The 15,787-nt window shown below is 51.1% G+C and overlaps 5 protein-coding genes across 5 annotated transcripts; 2 read left to right on the top strand and 3 right to left on the bottom strand.

Moving 5' to 3' along the window:
• Positions 1 to 156: 156 nt before the first annotated feature.
• ASPBRDRAFT_139235 (thiamine pyrophosphate-binding protein) lies at positions 157 to 1,968 on the bottom strand (the record flags this gene model as incomplete). Its single annotated transcript, XM_067619072.1, has 2 exons — positions 157 to 1,835; positions 1,887 to 1,968. The coding sequence occupies 2 exons, from the start codon at positions 1,966 to 1,968 to the stop codon at positions 157 to 159; spliced, it is 1,761 nt and encodes a 586-aa protein (XP_067473123.1).
• A 594-nt stretch (positions 1,969 to 2,562) lies between these two features.
• Positions 2,563 to 3,384, top strand: ASPBRDRAFT_189662 (acetolactate decarboxylase; the record flags this gene model as incomplete). The annotated part of the gene is made up of 1 exon (XM_067620169.1): positions 2,563 to 3,384. One exon carries the CDS (start codon positions 2,563 to 2,565, stop codon positions 3,301 to 3,303), a length of 741 nt encoding a protein of 246 aa, XP_067473124.1. The 3' UTR covers positions 3,304 to 3,384.
• Positions 3,385 to 3,703: 319 nt separating this feature from the next.
• Positions 3,704 to 6,490, bottom strand: ASPBRDRAFT_211903 (uncharacterized protein; the record flags this gene model as incomplete). Its single annotated transcript, XM_067621945.1, has 5 exons — positions 3,704 to 4,085; positions 4,136 to 4,603; positions 4,664 to 5,586; positions 5,651 to 6,252; positions 6,313 to 6,490. 5 exons carry the CDS (start codon positions 6,488 to 6,490, stop codon positions 3,827 to 3,829), a joined length of 2,430 nt encoding a protein of 809 aa, XP_067473125.1. The 3' UTR covers positions 3,704 to 3,826.
• Positions 6,491 to 11,229: 4,739 nt separating this feature from the next.
• On the top strand, positions 11,230 to 13,467 carry ASPBRDRAFT_70156 (uncharacterized protein; the record flags this gene model as incomplete). Its single annotated transcript, XM_067629059.1, has 4 exons — positions 11,230 to 11,329; positions 11,404 to 11,555; positions 11,640 to 12,261; positions 12,336 to 13,467. Exons 1-4 carry the CDS (start codon positions 11,274 to 11,276, stop codon positions 13,465 to 13,467), a joined length of 1,962 nt encoding a protein of 653 aa, XP_067473126.1. The 5' UTR covers positions 11,230 to 11,273.
• A 428-nt stretch (positions 13,468 to 13,895) lies between these two features.
• On the bottom strand, positions 13,896 to 15,223 carry ASPBRDRAFT_667180 (uncharacterized protein; the record flags this gene model as incomplete). The annotated part of the gene is made up of 2 exons (XM_067628777.1): positions 13,896 to 14,957; positions 15,158 to 15,223. The coding sequence occupies 2 exons, from the start codon at positions 15,221 to 15,223 to the stop codon at positions 13,935 to 13,937; spliced, it is 1,089 nt and encodes a 362-aa protein (XP_067473127.1). The 3' UTR covers positions 13,896 to 13,934.
• Between the last annotated feature and the right edge of the window lie 564 nt (positions 15,224 to 15,787).

Genomic DNA, 15,787 nt, shown 5'->3' on the forward strand with positions numbered 1-15,787 from the left:
CCAAGTTGACATTCTCTGTAACTTACTGCCATCCGAGATCCCTTTGATATGTAGTAAGACGAAGTGCTTAACTATCCATATGAGAATAAGTGACATCCAGCATGATCGAGCAACAGCCATAGAGAAGGTCTGAACCATTGAAAGAATTTCCCACGCTTATTCAGAGTCATCCAAACCATCCAGAATGCTCTCCAGGCCTTTACCCTCTACCACCTTAGGCACCATTGGCACTCTCCTCTCCACCAGAACCTCCAACAGGACCACCCCTTCCGTCTTCAATAACCACTCGATGCCCTCGCCCAACTCCTCGGAACACATACATCGCCGCGCCTTCGCACCCATACTCTCCGCCATCTGGACGAAGTTGGGATTTAGCTGATCGGCCTGCGTAATCCTTCCACCAAAACTCGCTGCTTGTATCTCTTGGATCATCCCATGCTCCTCATTTCGCAACACGATCACCTTGATCTCTATACGGTGTTGCACGGCGGTCAAGATCTCTTGCATTGTCATACACAGGGAAGAATCCCCATCAACATTGACGACTGTACACTCTGGGCAGGCTAGTTTCGCTCCCACCGCAGCCGGTAGCCCAAAGCCCATCGTCCCCAAACCTCCGGAACTGACCAGTCCCCGTGGCCTACGCCAACGGAAGTACCGCGCCGTCCACATCTGGTGCTGTCCTACCCCAGTCGTCACGATCGTCGAGTCCTTTATGTGGCTGGTGCGTCTATCCAACTCTGCAATCACCTCCTGGGGCATGATCCTGTCCGACCGCCCCTTTCCCTTAGGAGGCTGATATGCAAGCGGATACTTCGTCTTCCACTGCTGCACTCTGTCCAACCATTCCTTTCGTTGATTCACGGGTTGTGTCTCTAGCCGGTGGAGGAATGATGGTAGTGTCTCTGCGAGATTCCCTTCCACCGCCACTGTCGGCTCGACCACTCTCCCAATGTTCTGGGGGCAAATATCAAAGTGGGCAATCCCGCCGCGCCCTTCCCTTGCCGCATTGCGCGCCACGGGTGCAAATGCATCTGAATTCCCAACAGCACGCTCGTCGAGTCGTGCCCCCAGCGCCAGGACCAGATCTGCATTCTGCACTGCCAGATTAGCAGGGACAGTTCCGTACGTGCCTAGCATGCCCAGCGCCAACGGGTTTAGTTCGTCAAAGGCTCCCGTGCCCAGGAGGGTAGTCGCAACAGGAATAGGACTTGCCCTAACGAGTTGCTCGAGGAGGGTAGGCCCATGTGGGACGTTGAGGAGACCATGACCCACGAGTATGACGGGCTGCTTTGCGATGCTGATTAACCGAGTGACCTCATCTAGTCCTTCTCCAGGTGCAACTGGTACGGGAAGCGTATTGTTGAATTCATGCTGTATCTCACGAGGAGTGAAGCGTGCTTTGGCAATATCCTTAGGAATAGCCAGCAGTGTCGGCCCAGGCCGGCCACTGGTAGCTTCTGCAAAGGCTTTGGCGATATACGCGGGCAGGTCGTCCACCCGCTCCGGCATGCCGCACCATTTTGTACAGGTCCGCGCAAGGGCAATGGTATCAATCTCCTGGAACGCACCGGTACCCTGCGCAGACTTGGGCACCTGGCCACAGATGGCAATGAGGGGAACCCCGTCGATCAGGGCGTCCAACAGCGGGGTCACGAGGTTGGAGGTGCCAGGCCCGGAGGTGACAAGTACTACACCCGGTTTGCCAGAGACGCGAGCATAGCCCTCGGCCATGTGGCCCGCGCCTTGTTCGTGGTGGGTCAAAATAAAGGCAAAGGGGGGTTGGCTGTGAAGTGGGTCGAAGACAGGGAGGACTGCGCCACCAGGGATGCCAACTGGGTATTGTGTTAGCAAGGCTTGAATGAACTGTGAGAGGATAGGTATACAGGCATGTTTGACCCCCCGACGGGCGAGCTCTTCGCAGATATATTCGCTGCCAGTAAGTTGTGGACCGTTCGTGCGAGTCATATTGTTGAATCCTGAATCTGTGGGAGTTAGTTGTGATGGACTTTCAGATTGCATGCTGCCTTTATATCCAACAGGAGCACTGTTGGTGATGGTCATTCAAGAACTTTCGAATATTGACTTGATAAGACGATGACGATATAGCAATGCTTGTGTAGCCTGAGACAAGTCTGGAACGAGTGGAGGCCCCTCCTCATGGACCCCCCTTGCATATGTCACACCCTCATGATCGAGAAATGAGCTCAGATACCATGGTCCGATCGAGGGTGTATCCTGATTGATGACGCCAGAAACTTCTCGCTCGACATGCGCAACGATTGAGACGGCGAGAGTAGGATTTCGAATCGGTACATTCCACCCTCCAAATTATGTCACGGATTGGCATGCACCTGCACCGCACCGAATCAGTAAACCGGACTCGTCATCCACCATTCCCAGTTCAATCACATAAAGGCTCTGATAAACCGGATAAGAGATAGCTGTTTTCAGGCGTCTACAAAGACGTATAGGCCACAAAGCCGTCGATTTATCTACTTTCTTCCACCATCTCACCTCTCAGTCTTTTGAACTACCACCACTCATCTCACTAACATCACCATGTCCCCAAACACCTTATATCAATACAACACGATTAGTGCCCTTATGCATGGCATCTGCGCCGACGGTCTCCTTGCCTCCTCTTTAGCCAACTACGGTACCTGCGGCATCGGCACCATCTCTGACCTCGACGGAGAGATCATCATCCTCGACTCGGAGGTCTACCACTTCCCCTCTAATTACAGCACCACTACCACCACGACAGCAGAGAATTCAGCTTCCACCGTGCGCACCCCAGCGCCCACAGAGCGGATTCCCTTCGCAATGCTAACCACCTTCCAACCCACCCACTCCATTCCGCTACCCCGGTCCTATGACCCCTTAACATCCCAAGTGCTATCCTCGTACCTCTTCTCTCAAACCCTCGAGGTGAAGAAGAACCACCCCCTCGCCATCCGCTTGACTACCACCTTTACCTCCCTGACCATCCGCGTCATTCCCAAGCGCACCTCCACTAAAGAAACTCTGGCCACCTGTGCTGCGCGTCAAAGCATCTCGAAGCTCGGGCCGATCGAAGGCACACTCTTCGGGTTCTGGTCGCCCCAGTACATGGCAGGCCTCGGAGTGCCGGGTTTTCACCTTCATTTCTTGTCAAATGATAAACAACGCGGGGGGCATGTGCTAGATTTTGAAACATGTCCTGCTACAGAACCGGGTCAAGGGCACGTGGAAGTTGCAGTGTTGCGGAAAATGGAGATGGAGGTACCGGATACAGAAGAGTTTGGGAAACGTTGGTTGTGATATTCAGGTGCCAGGTGGGGAGGAGGTGCACAGGGCTGAGGGTCTGGTAGACTGCGTTGAAAATAGGGTGCATGGTTAGTCTGATGGATAGAAACCATGGGGTTGTCGTGTGATGAATAGAGTTATGCGTCTATCAGGGCTTTGACCATCGAGAAGAGAAAACCAGTTGTCATTGACAATTTCCTGTCCGTATACTTATAGCAAACAGTATTATTTAGAATGTGGCCACTCAGGATCTCCGGTATATATGTTAGCGAGGATGGTTGCTGACTTCTACTTGCGGAGGGTACTGATGATGTCTTCAATGCAACATATATAAATGTCTTCACTTGAGCTACACTATCGCCAGATAAGAATATTATTTTACTTAACGCATAGCCCGACGGTTCATGAGCATATTGCCATTGAAGTTAACCCTACCTTGCGATTATCACTGTAAGGTAACATACTATGAACATGGAAGCCAACAAAACATTGAGAAAACAAAAGTACTAGGAGGTGGGTTCTTGAGATTGAGACCTACTCAAATCACAACCAACCCCTTCGTACCAGATGTCAAATATACATATTGGCACCCGCGAACATTACCACCGACCACAGTATCCGCGAGTTCGTTGTTGTTCAACTTATCCACCGCATTGGTACTGGCGTTGGCCACATATACGCGAGTCCCCATGTCGATTACACTGCATGCGACAAGGGCGTAGAAGTTATCCTCATCCACCCCCACGTACATACCCGAGGATTTGCCAAGTTCTTCAGTAGGGACTTCAGCCAGAGCGCTATGTTGGTTAGCATCGAAATATGGACACCCGGATTGGATTGCACTCACATGAATTTGGAACCGACCGGGATATTGGTCAATCTAGAGGAGCGGAGGTTGCTAACTCCGGCTTGCTTCATCTCGGTGGGGTTGTAGTTGAAGTATCCACCAAAAACGTCGCCAATAAGCACCGACTCGGAGGCCTCAGCCTCCACGGCAAAAGGAGCGCCGCTACTGGCATCTGGGTCACCATACGGGGCGAGGTAGATGCGATCTTCCTTGCCCGAGATCATGATGGCCGTCTCGTTAATATCCGAGACCAGCTTGTAGGAGAAACCAGTGACAGGCTCGACAGCGGTCTCGTTCACGGCGACAGGAACCAATGTCGGAGGCTGTGATGAGCTGCCGCCGTTGCCGAAGGTTTCGTTGACAGCTTGTCCAGGATCCTCGAGGGTGGTGTTGGACTGGCGGGCTTCGATGGTGAGCTTCTCGCCAGTCAAAGACCTTTGAGCCACCTTGCTGGACGATTGGGAAGTCCTGAAGATATGGAGTTAGCCTATAATCTGCTATCCCAAATACTATGCATAGTCAGCTTACCCGACACATCCCAAAGGCTTGCTCCACAGCTCGCGCAGGTCGATGGAATAGTCATAGAGACTGCCCACACTAAGGTAAAAGTAGTTCTGCACTACCAGGTTGACATCAATGCCACTGCAATCCGATGATGGCGCTTTGCCAACGACCTGGAATGAAGGCTGGTCGAAGATGCCGGCGGTACGTTTCCATTTGCCATTGAGCAAATCTATGCCGAACTCCAGGCCAAGCGGCAGGCCAAAATCGAGAGTTACCGTCGCCTCGGCCCCGTCGAACTTGGAAATGGGCGTAAACTTGGTGTTGAACCCGCTGAGCTTATTGTTCGCCGTGCTGACTAGGTCCAAGTATGCCTCACCCGAGGAGACCTCAAAGCGGCCACCGATGAGGACGTTTGCCTGGGCTTGGAAGTAGATATCGATGACGGCACTGAGGGATACTTCAGGCCCGATACTGATGACGCCGGGGATCTCAAGGTTGACCAGATTCTTGGACAGCAGCTGCTTCTTGTATCCCTCAATCTTCTTCTGGCCCTGCAGCTTCATGGCCAGCGCCAATTGCGAGTCCCATGACCCGCCGGCTTTGAGATAGCCTGTCTTGAGGCCATCACTGATGCTCCATCCAATGTGACCAGAGACGGACACATCACCCTTGGCGTAGCAGTTCTCGCAGCTCAGCTCACCCGGGAAGACGCCACTGGCCGCAATTACTAGGCCCTCGCCTTCGCCAAACAGACCAGACGTGGTGGGAACCTTCTGAGTACCCTTGCCACCAATATTCCAGCTCTGACTGACCGATGCTGCAAGACTCCATTCGTAACCCAGAGCATCCTGGATCAAGTTGCCAATTTTCTCGCCAAAATCGACAACCTTTTTGACGACCGGCTCAACATATTTATGATAGCCTTCCACAACAGCTTCTTCCACTTGCTGGTATTCATTAGCCTTTATTCCTTCGACCTCTGACGATAAGTGACTGTGAGGAGACGCATACCGTAACTTTCTCTTTAATCCAACCTATGGGGTCCCATCTTCGATGAAGTACTTGCCTCCTTTCAATCGTTGCAGAGCCGTTGTATTGGAGAGGCTCGGCTTCCGGCACTTCGGTGTAGTCCTCTGTGATCTCGATGCCAAAGAAGTCAGAAAGCGCTTCCGGGTCGTCGGTAATGTCTTCAGTGCTGCTTGAGGCGATCATCGTATCTCCTGTGCTGCGACGAGTTACTCCCTCATTATTTGCGGTTTGGTAATGGCCGAATGCCAGGTCGAAGTCCTTGGCCGCCTCCTCGAGCGGCACCTCGGTCACACTGGCACGCGCGCATCGCTGTCCCGATTGAAAGGTAATCGCGGACACATTCCAATAGCTTCGTGCACCACTCGAGTAGTCACCGCAGCCAGAGTGGTAGGTCGCCAGGATAAGGGGCGCTTGGCTTAGGTTCCACTCTTCACTGGCCTGACGCTCGGCATCCTCAGACTCGAAGCAGATGTTCATTTCACCTGGGGAACAAGTGACACTGGAAATGTGCAAGGAATGGTCAAGAACGACTGTGGGGTGATTAAAGTTCGAGACCATATGGCCAAAGGAGGACGTGTCGTTTTCTGAATGACGATTCAGTCAGTAAAAGTATTCACCTTATGAATAAGAGATGAAAGTCCCACCAGTTTTCCCATTCTCGCGGAAGTGGAGATTCTGCGTGACTGCTGGAGACAAATGCGCTGGGTCACTAGCATTGTGGCCAGGAGGATACGCGGGGGAGAGAGTCCGCGATGTTGTTGAAGCCTCAACTGCCAATGGGACAAGGCCCAGCAGACCTAGAGCAGTGGCAGAAAACTTCATAGTGAACAAGGATATCCGAGGTTGAGCGCTGCGTTGGAGGAGAGAAGAGGGGGACTTCGTCCTGTTTATATATCTTTGAATACCATGCTCGTCTTCCCTAAATTGGTTTCTGTAATAGGTCTATCGGCGTCGACATGGTTTTCTTAGTCCAAACAAACCAGGTCCAAAATTGGGTGTGGAAGGTGACGAGCTATCGATCGGGCTGTGTTGTGCTCCGGGTCTGTCTATGTGATGTGATTGTGATACTCCCCAGAGCTGTCTTGATGCACCTGCAGATGTAGAAGAAGCACTTTGGAATAGATCCTGATTAGCCAAGTAGTAAGTGCCCCGATCTCGGTCAGATATCAAATTCCGTTGCAGATCAGTGGAGTATCTATATGGCTTAGTAGTGAATGACGCTTTCCAATAGGTTACGGTCTAATGCTTAATTCGGGATCCATGATGAGATGAGCACTTTCTTCATGGGCCATGGCAGGTAGGTCGAGGAGCTATACATTCCCTCGGTGCAGATACGCTATGTAATTGTAGATATTTTGAATTTTTCATCCTAACAACATTACACAATCCCCCTTCTATTACTCGGCATGACAAGCTGGATATACTCTTCTGTGTTGTCCGTTTTGACCAAAATGAACTCAACAAATGCATCTGCACTGAAAACGAATATGTTACTCCAAAGTTCAGCCGCACCCTAGACTTGGGATCATCCGACTGGTGTTTTATGCTCAGAACACACCTATACCACCCGATAAGGAGTCAGTTCCTTTGCTCGGTATCTAATTCCACGAATGATGTCGCAGGGAAGAGTCGTCCGGTCTATGTTTATGCCGCCTTGGGACTCTAGTGTAATTGATGAACTGCTCATTGAGGTAGGATGTGATTTGCTGACTGTTATTTTAGTTGCAGTGTGACTGTGATATCTTGGCTATAATAGCGTACAAGACGATGATCTGCAATTTCAGCCGGGGGGTGGGTACTGTGGCCAACACAGCTACGATTTGCATTTGCACCTGCTCGGGAATACGGAAAGGAGTGGAAGAGCCATTTTCATGTATGACTTAAACCATATTAGGCATAAGTTGTTCAGCTGAAAAGACCAGGAAATGGTCCGCCTCACTAGTAGGTCAACTAGCAGCGGTCCGTCACCAGCATACCCATAACTACTGAGAAACCAAAAAGAAAAAAGAAAAAAGAAAAAGACCAAAGCAAAATGAAACATGGGAAATCAAACTGAAGAATCTTGACAAAAAATGGTTCATTAATATAACATCGCCAATTGAAAGATGTTGTACACATAATAACGGGCGATTTATTATTGTTGACCAATAGTATACAGCTAACTATGATGTTATTAGATCATGTTCCTTTTCCTTGACTCCCTCCCCAACCAACTCATCCTGCTGGTCGTTCCCTCTAACCTCTATGATCATTACAGCAGCTATCTCTTCTCCTACAGTTATCCCACTTTTAGTGCTCGAATCAATTGCCATTTCTGTCCTGCCGACCAGCCAGCGATCGGATGGAAGCTAGCCTTTGATAGCGACATCTCGTAAACACAGTTTGCGGTATGCCGGAGCCATTAGTCAATGGCTAATCAGTTGTCATATAGAATAGAGCAATTGAGGCTATATTCAGTGAGACACAACCAGAAGTGATTTCTATCAGGCTAACTATATAGCTCCTACGAATATAATGAGATCGTGTAGAAATGTATTTACACTATCCCTCACTAATCTTCCACACACATGACCTGTGCGACATCGATGATCAAACCACACTTCGACCAAAGATTGCAGCGGGACGCACAGCCCTGCCATATCCCAAATCTTCCCCAGGATGAATGTATGTTTTTCTTGCCACGATTTTGACGCATTAAACCCGTGTGGGCGGGTCCACTTACCACTCGGAGGGTATATCAATTGCTACTGGCGGTCGCTCACAGCCGCACTGGCGGCCTTGGCCATGAAAATGGACGCAATGAGTGTAAAAAGGCCTATAGAGTTCCATTTTGTCTGTGGTATGAGCAATAGGCCGAGAAGCTCAGCAGTCTTGCCATAGTAGGAAGAACAGCTATCTGCACGTTAGGCACGTGTCGGACTGCTACCTGCGCCGAGCAAACCAAGTTAGATGTAAGTACCCCACCAAGTAGTGCGGAGAACAACTGCGATTCTAGGAAAAGTGCTTAACGTTAGCGGCAAAACCAAAAATCAAACAAGATGGCAATGAGAAATTAGTGCTTACATCCTTGTTTGTAGAGGTACGTTTGCCACACTCGTATTTGTCAGGTCAAGGATGATCAGCGAGCTCTATCAACGGTCGTCAAATGCAGCTACATCTGCATGTGCAGCAGTCATTTGTATAGGAGCTTGGTGTAAACTAATGACGTTGGAATCAATGGCGTCTTGTGTACATCGGTTTAAGAAGTCAGGAGAGCAGTCAAAGGATATTTACGATTTATCAAGAGCCTAGTATACTGAGTATGAAAGAAGTTTTCTCTCAAAAGGGGAACAAAACAGGCCGACCATGCATCTCCGCCACCCTCGAGTCATGCGGGCCGATCCTTGAGCTATAAGCTTAGCGGATCATGCTAACAGTGCGTAGGAGCCAATGAGGTACGGATTTGTCTAACAATGTTATAATACATAGTTGTGGAAATCGTCACCCGCAAAAGGCCGCCTTAGACCAAGCAGGAATGCCGATTCAGTGCTCTTTTGGGAAGGGTCTTTCCCGAGTACGGAGTGATGGAGAAACATTTCGGTCTGTAGTTGATATCCTGCCGTAGCAGATATGGAATTTATCATTAAGAAGTTAAGTAGACAGCTATAGGGATTATCTGGAAGGCCTGGGGTTATTCGACCTTGGCTATTTGCCACAAACCCTGATGACATCCTCTTCCGTTGATATGTAACTAACCCTCGACACGAGCTACTTCCCTTGCAGCAAAGGGCCGCGTGGGGTAGTAGCCAATGTTATTGAGCGCGGTCCAGCCCTTTTCAATTAAACAATGAGTATACAGGTTCCTACTCTAGTCCCATTATATTAGGTAGCAGCTGACGAGGCAATAGAAGTGCAATTCCTAGCTTGTAATGATGATGTTCCTCATCCTCTACGGCAATTTGCTTAAGATGCGCCAGAGAAAGCCTCCGGCTAATGTAACCTTAGCATGTTAGTATAGAATACGTAGTCAGCTAGTCGCATATCAACACGCCTTTTCTCAATGACAGTCTCTGTTGTTCGCTAGTTGTACATTGGCGAGGGTGCAGAATGAGTGTAATCTGAAAAGTAGGGAACATCTGAGCTAGTTGCAGAGTAGTTTCTTCTCCAGACTCCTCCTTCTCTTTCTCGCCCTGAAAGGAGGGTAAACCTTGGTAAGCGTGTGATAAACTTGAACGAACTATGTGGGTACACAAAGAACTGGCTATTCGCAGGGCCATCACCAACAATACCTGGTTTTACTGGTCCGGCTCTGATACAAAACGTGAGACTCGTATGTGCCTGTCTACAAATAGCGCCGGGTGGCCAGTTTTGGCTGTATCCGTAGCCACATCGGGATTTGGTCAAATTTCGAGATAAAGCCGGCCTCGTCCGATAGCCCCAATAAGGCCGTCCAAAATAGAGTATGTCAATCACATTGGCTGCTCGGATACGCCTACTAGCTATTATCTACATATCCTGACCAATTTGGAAGGAGGCCTCGGAGCTGAATAATTATTCAAAACGCCGACGAAACGGTAAGAACAGCCTTGCCCAAACATAGCTGGCTAGGGTAGATCCCACACCTCTAGGCCATGTTATGATCCAGAATGATACCATCGCCTCCAACTAAAGGCCCTGCGGGGTGACCGAGGGGTATTATGCGACTCGAGAATACGAGCGGGGTTGATTTGGGTCAGGAGAAGCCGGGACCGCCTAATGCCCTCCTGTCTTCGGTGTTTTTGTACAGGGCAGACGGCTTAACACACTTCGAAGTAGGTTGCCTGTCCACAAAGAGCCAAGATGAGGGCAGCTAGATACTACATGAATAGACGCGCACCTTCTCGCCTTACTTATCATCCATAGTAGGTTCAATCGATCAGATCCTCTACAAGTAACACTTTTATACACGCACCATACCGACACCCAGTCTCCAATAGTATCGGACAGACAAATATATAGTGATCATGATGGTCATATCTTGCTTTTATATCTGATGGTTTCGTAGAGAAGGCTTATGATTTTTCAACATTCAATCAATAAAGATAGTAATATTCAAAGATTTCAGTAAGTCTGGATATCAAAACTTCAACCATATACATGTACATATATCTATATATATATGGGTGGGTGTGATGTATGTATATATATAGTTCAGACTTATTTGAAATGGACTATCTACACTTTATCCTTCTAACTATTCCAACCTTGTTATACAGCGTTCTATTTCAAAGAGAATATTAAGAGCCCTGTTGCCTGTCCCTCAAGTCATGCCTGGAGCTACTGGAAAAGAACCTTAGACCGACGCAAGGATGCCTAGATCCTCATTGATGGAGATGATGACATAAGAGAACAACTACTAATTAACTATGCACCACCATGGCCTTTCACCAAGACTGGCCCTATTGGTGGGGAAATGCAGCCACCATGGGCCATTGTTGGGCCGATGAAGAGGTGAACCCCGAGGCTGTTCGCTGACAGACGGCCCGTCCAAATGCGGGGTTCCGGGGATGAGGGACGTGCAATTCCATATCCTCCTGAATTCTGACTGCAACACCTCAGGAAAGATGCGCAGTTCAGCTTTACCAGCATGTCACAATCGCCCCAAATCGTGCCGCCGACGACCCATGGCTCATCGGCATCGGCGTAAGAACCCCCATCTTCCAGGCCCGGATGTGACGGCCTATCCGCCTACGGGTTGTGACTGACCTGGATTTGAGATGCCTCGTGTGTCGCCAGCGTAAAACCAAGTGCGACCGGCAGCGGCCAACATGTAGCTTTTGTCAGAAGTACGACTTGGATTGCGCATATACGCCGCCCCGGAAGTCTGGGTTACGTGCCGGCTATGTTTCGCATCTGGAACAGCGTATTGGTACTTAATATCGTGGGTGTGCTGGCAGGAGAACTGTCTGAAGACATGTGAGAGACAGAAAGAAGGGCTGATAATGGGACTCAGCGCAGCTTGAAACTCAATTCAAATGCTTCCAACAGGAGGTTTGGCGGTGTATTCCCCAGCTCTCCGCCGACGTCGTACCTTCGCCATGTTTGGAAACGGATGAGAGGGCATCGTCCCTCCCTGGGGTCCCGGAGGTCCCGCAGTCTGCCTCCCAAGTTCCGTCCGGAGACTCGATATCTGGCAGCCTGGCTCAGGGTGGTGATTTCGCAGTTGACAGCGGTAACCCTCCCGGGCTGGTAGCCGAGCATCTGGAACTCACCCACGCTATGGCGGTGGAATACTGCGCGATCTGGTTCGAGAAATACCATCCCTGGTTCCCTATACTGCACCAGCCGAGCCTGGTCGAATACTGCCAGCAGTGGGCTTCTTCCACAGGCGCGAACATTTTGCGCACCAGACTGCAAGCCATGGCGGCGGTTATCTTGTCCGATGCCAGTCCCGATGCAAAGTCAACTGCAGCTCAAAGAAGGCAATGGTCACAAAAGTTCCGGCAGGAGGTATTGGTATCTGCAATGCATGACCTGTGCATGGAAAATCTACAGGCGCTGCTGATGGTAAGCATTGCGGAATACGGCGATGGGAATTTGTCCGAGTTCTGGGACCTGATGGCACTATGTAAGAGGTACGTGCCAGAGAAGTAGCCCTCGTATTCATTCACAGTTCAATATGTTCGCCTCCGACCTTACATTCTCATAGGATGGGCACTCAGCTTGGATTGCGCGACCCCGTCACCTATAATTGTCAAAACTTCGGCGTTCCTTCCTCTCAGGCTCCTCCGCGCATGTTGTCCGTGCCGGCCACCGCGATAGAACTCGAAGAAAAAATCCGGGCCTTCTGGGCGGCCGAAGCCTTGGACTCGGTATCTACTCTGGGGGTCGCCTGGAACCTAGGAGTCTCCAAGCCCGAGCTGGCGGCGAACCTGCCGTGTAGTGACGATATCTGGGGATTTCCGGAGTCATTGATCGCCATGTACCGTTTTGGGGGTGCGGACTCCCCCTCCTGCTTCTCGCTGTTTGTCCGCCTGGTCACCCGCGATTTGTGGCATGTCCACCACTTTCTCCAACAATCGTACTACAGCCAACCGTCTACCTCTGACGCGGCGGCGGGCGAGCTTCATTCAAGTGCCCGCCGGAGCGATTGTATGAGGGTGGATGAGCAGTTACTGGAGTGGCAGCAGGATTTTCAGCGCGTGCTCACAGTCAACACACCACCGTACACCGATCTCTACTCGTACTTATCCACCACCAACGACTCGTCGCCGGCTCAGCATCCCAATACCATTCTCATCCAATGCACCGTCGATAGCGCCATCATCTCGCTGTATCAGCGTTACCTGATCCCAGTGGCGTCCCCGTCCGGCACAACAGCTGCCGGGGAAGGCGACGGCGACGGCGACAGCGCCTTGGCCGTAGCTTCTCCACAGCCTTGGAAGCACGCAGCCGATCGCTGTCAGCAAAGCTGCAATCATATGGCCGAGGTCCTCCGCAATGCGAGCGATGCGATCCTCGGGAATATCAATCCGCTCATCATCTACAGCATCTTTATTTTCGGTCGCTTCTCCATCGCCTACCACCACCGGATCGGAACCGAGATACCGTCCAAGACCCATTTCTTGGTCTACGCGCTGACTGTGTGTGGACAGCGATGGCCGTTGGCCCGCCAGCTTCGCCACGTCCTGGACGCAGCCATGTGGGGGCGGAGCACATTGTCCTCCACGGCGAACCCGCTGCCCGCGGAGTTCTATGATCTGCAGTATCACGCTTTGGATATCGCCGAGGCCTTGAGGCAGTGGTATGCCGCTGTTGAGAGCATGTTACCGCCGCAGTGAAAAGTCTGTAAAGAAGTATAGGAATGCCTATGGGTTTCATTCTCCTTCCATGAGCTATCCTCCGAATATGGCGGGTATTAATGTTTTCATCTTAATATACATATATTGCCTTGCGCGACTTTCTGTGCCAAATCCCCTTATGCAACCATCTGGCAGGAACTAAAGGTATAGTATTAGTAACCGCCGGATGGGTGGATACCTTGCTTTCACGCCTCACAGCCTCATACTTAAACAATATTTACCTAAGATGGCCGCCATCCGCAAGATCGGCCCCCTTGTTTCCCGTTACTGTCTAATTGTTATATTATGTCTTTTCCTCTATGAACGAAAAGATGGACAGACAGAATTGAAAATAGATCCACCGTCTCTTCTTATCATATTCGATTGATAGATAGATTCAAAATTGATTATCTAGTAATTCCATGCGCCCAGGCTACATGTATCAAAGCTCTGAAGCCCTCCCGGGCCTAGTCCTGGACTCCCTCGATCAAATCCTTGACTCCCTCCCCGCGTGCCGTTTTCTCCCACGCCGTGGGAGCCTGTTCAAATGGCGTGATGCTGCTGATTAACGGCTTCAGCTGGACTGACTTCTGCGATAACAGTGCCATGGCCAGGGTGAAATCGCCGGATCCATAGCGAAAGCAGCCAGAAACTCGCAATTCTTTCTCCGACAAAGCGAGCATGGGGATTCGAGGTTTGGGTTGGCCGATTCCGGTCTGCACATAGCTGCCACCCGGTTTCACCAGATATATTCCCACTTGCATGGCGGCCTCGGCCCCAGAGGCTTCGATCACCGCGTCCACCGCTGCCTCTTCATCTGTCGCTCCTCCCTCCCGTTGTTGTTGCTGCTCCTGCTGCTGTAGACCAAACCGATGCGCTACGGTGCGGGCGGTCTCTTCGGACGAGACGGTGGCATCCATGCGATGCGTGTCCACCACCGTTTGCACTTGCGAACCCCCTGGCACCCCGTTGCTGCTATCCAGATAGGCGCGGGCAAATGTCACGCGGGCCTCCGCAATGTCCAGGAGGAGGATCCGTTGGACGCCAAAGGCGCGGGCGACAGCGGCGCACAAGAGACCAATGGTGCCGCAGCCCGTGATCACGACGGTCTGGCCGGGCTGGAGGGCTGCAATGCGGACGGCATGAACAGCGACGGCCAAGGGTTCGAGCAGCACCGCCTCCTCAAGGCTCGCCGTCTCGTCCGCGAGCCGGTAGACAAAGTCTTCGGGCGCCTTCCAGAACTTGGTGAGCGTGCCGTGCACGTCCGGCGGGGCGGCGGCAAACTTCACCGCGGCACACAGGTTGTAATGCCCAGTCTTACCAGGGGAACACCGCCGGCATGGGTGGCCTGGCTCAATGGCAACTCGATCACCCACCGCGACGCTGGTGACCGCCGCACCCACAGCGGCGATCGTCCCCGCGGCCTCGTGGCCCATCACCAGAGGAGTCACCACACGCGTTTGAATGCCACCATGTTGCCAAAAGTGCACCTTTATGTTGCGATCAAGAAGCGTCGGGTCATATATTAGCACTCGAAATATAAAGAACCTTCCCCCACCTCACTAGTCTTTCAAGGCAGGCCAGGGGAGGATGGGAAAATGTGAGAAAAGCAGAGGGGCCAAGCTCACGTCACTTCCACAAACGCCTATAAATCGAATCCGGATGAGCACGTCGTGAGATCTAATAATACCGGTATTGGCTGGTCTTCAATCTTGGCGACTCCCGGACCATGCAAGAAATAGCCCGGATTTCGCATCTGAGAAAGTGGTGGTTGTTCTTGCTGTTGCTCGGAAGAATCCATGGGTTTCTGTCTAATTGTCGCCTTTCGTGATGAGAAATGTGCTCCAGTCTGTGTGATACATTGCGCGGGGTACTATATATATTACTATATTGTGGGGTGGAGGGCCTGGACTCGGACCGTGCTTTTGGCGGGGCCTTTCGACTTCTCCGAGGTGATAATCAGTCCGGTGGGGGTTCCGGGGAGGGTTAAGAAGGCGTGCTCGAACGACACCGTTTTCTTCGGTGTGGCTACTTATTTTGTTCCCTTTCTTTCTGCGAGGACCAGACTACACTGCCTTTTTTTGCCCTGCTACTCGTCAACTCCTCCTGCTGAGTGCACTACCTAAAACCTAGAGCGCGGCACTCATGTTATGCTGATCTGCCCTGGGAGGATGCAGAGCGCGCAAGGACGAGGTACATCTGGTTGTCTGGATGCACTGACAGGATATTCATAGGCCGAGCCTTTGGCAGTGGTCCGCGTGCATTCCTCCTTGGGTTGACAGATCTACTAATAGGGTACTTCGTGAATTCCACACAAGGT

The sequence above is a fragment of the Aspergillus brasiliensis genome (assembly GCF_001889945.1).
Source record: "Aspergillus brasiliensis CBS 101740 unplaced genomic scaffold ASPBRscaffold_27, whole genome shotgun sequence".
NCBI classification, from domain to species: Eukaryota; Fungi; Ascomycota; class Eurotiomycetes; order Eurotiales; family Aspergillaceae; genus Aspergillus; species Aspergillus brasiliensis.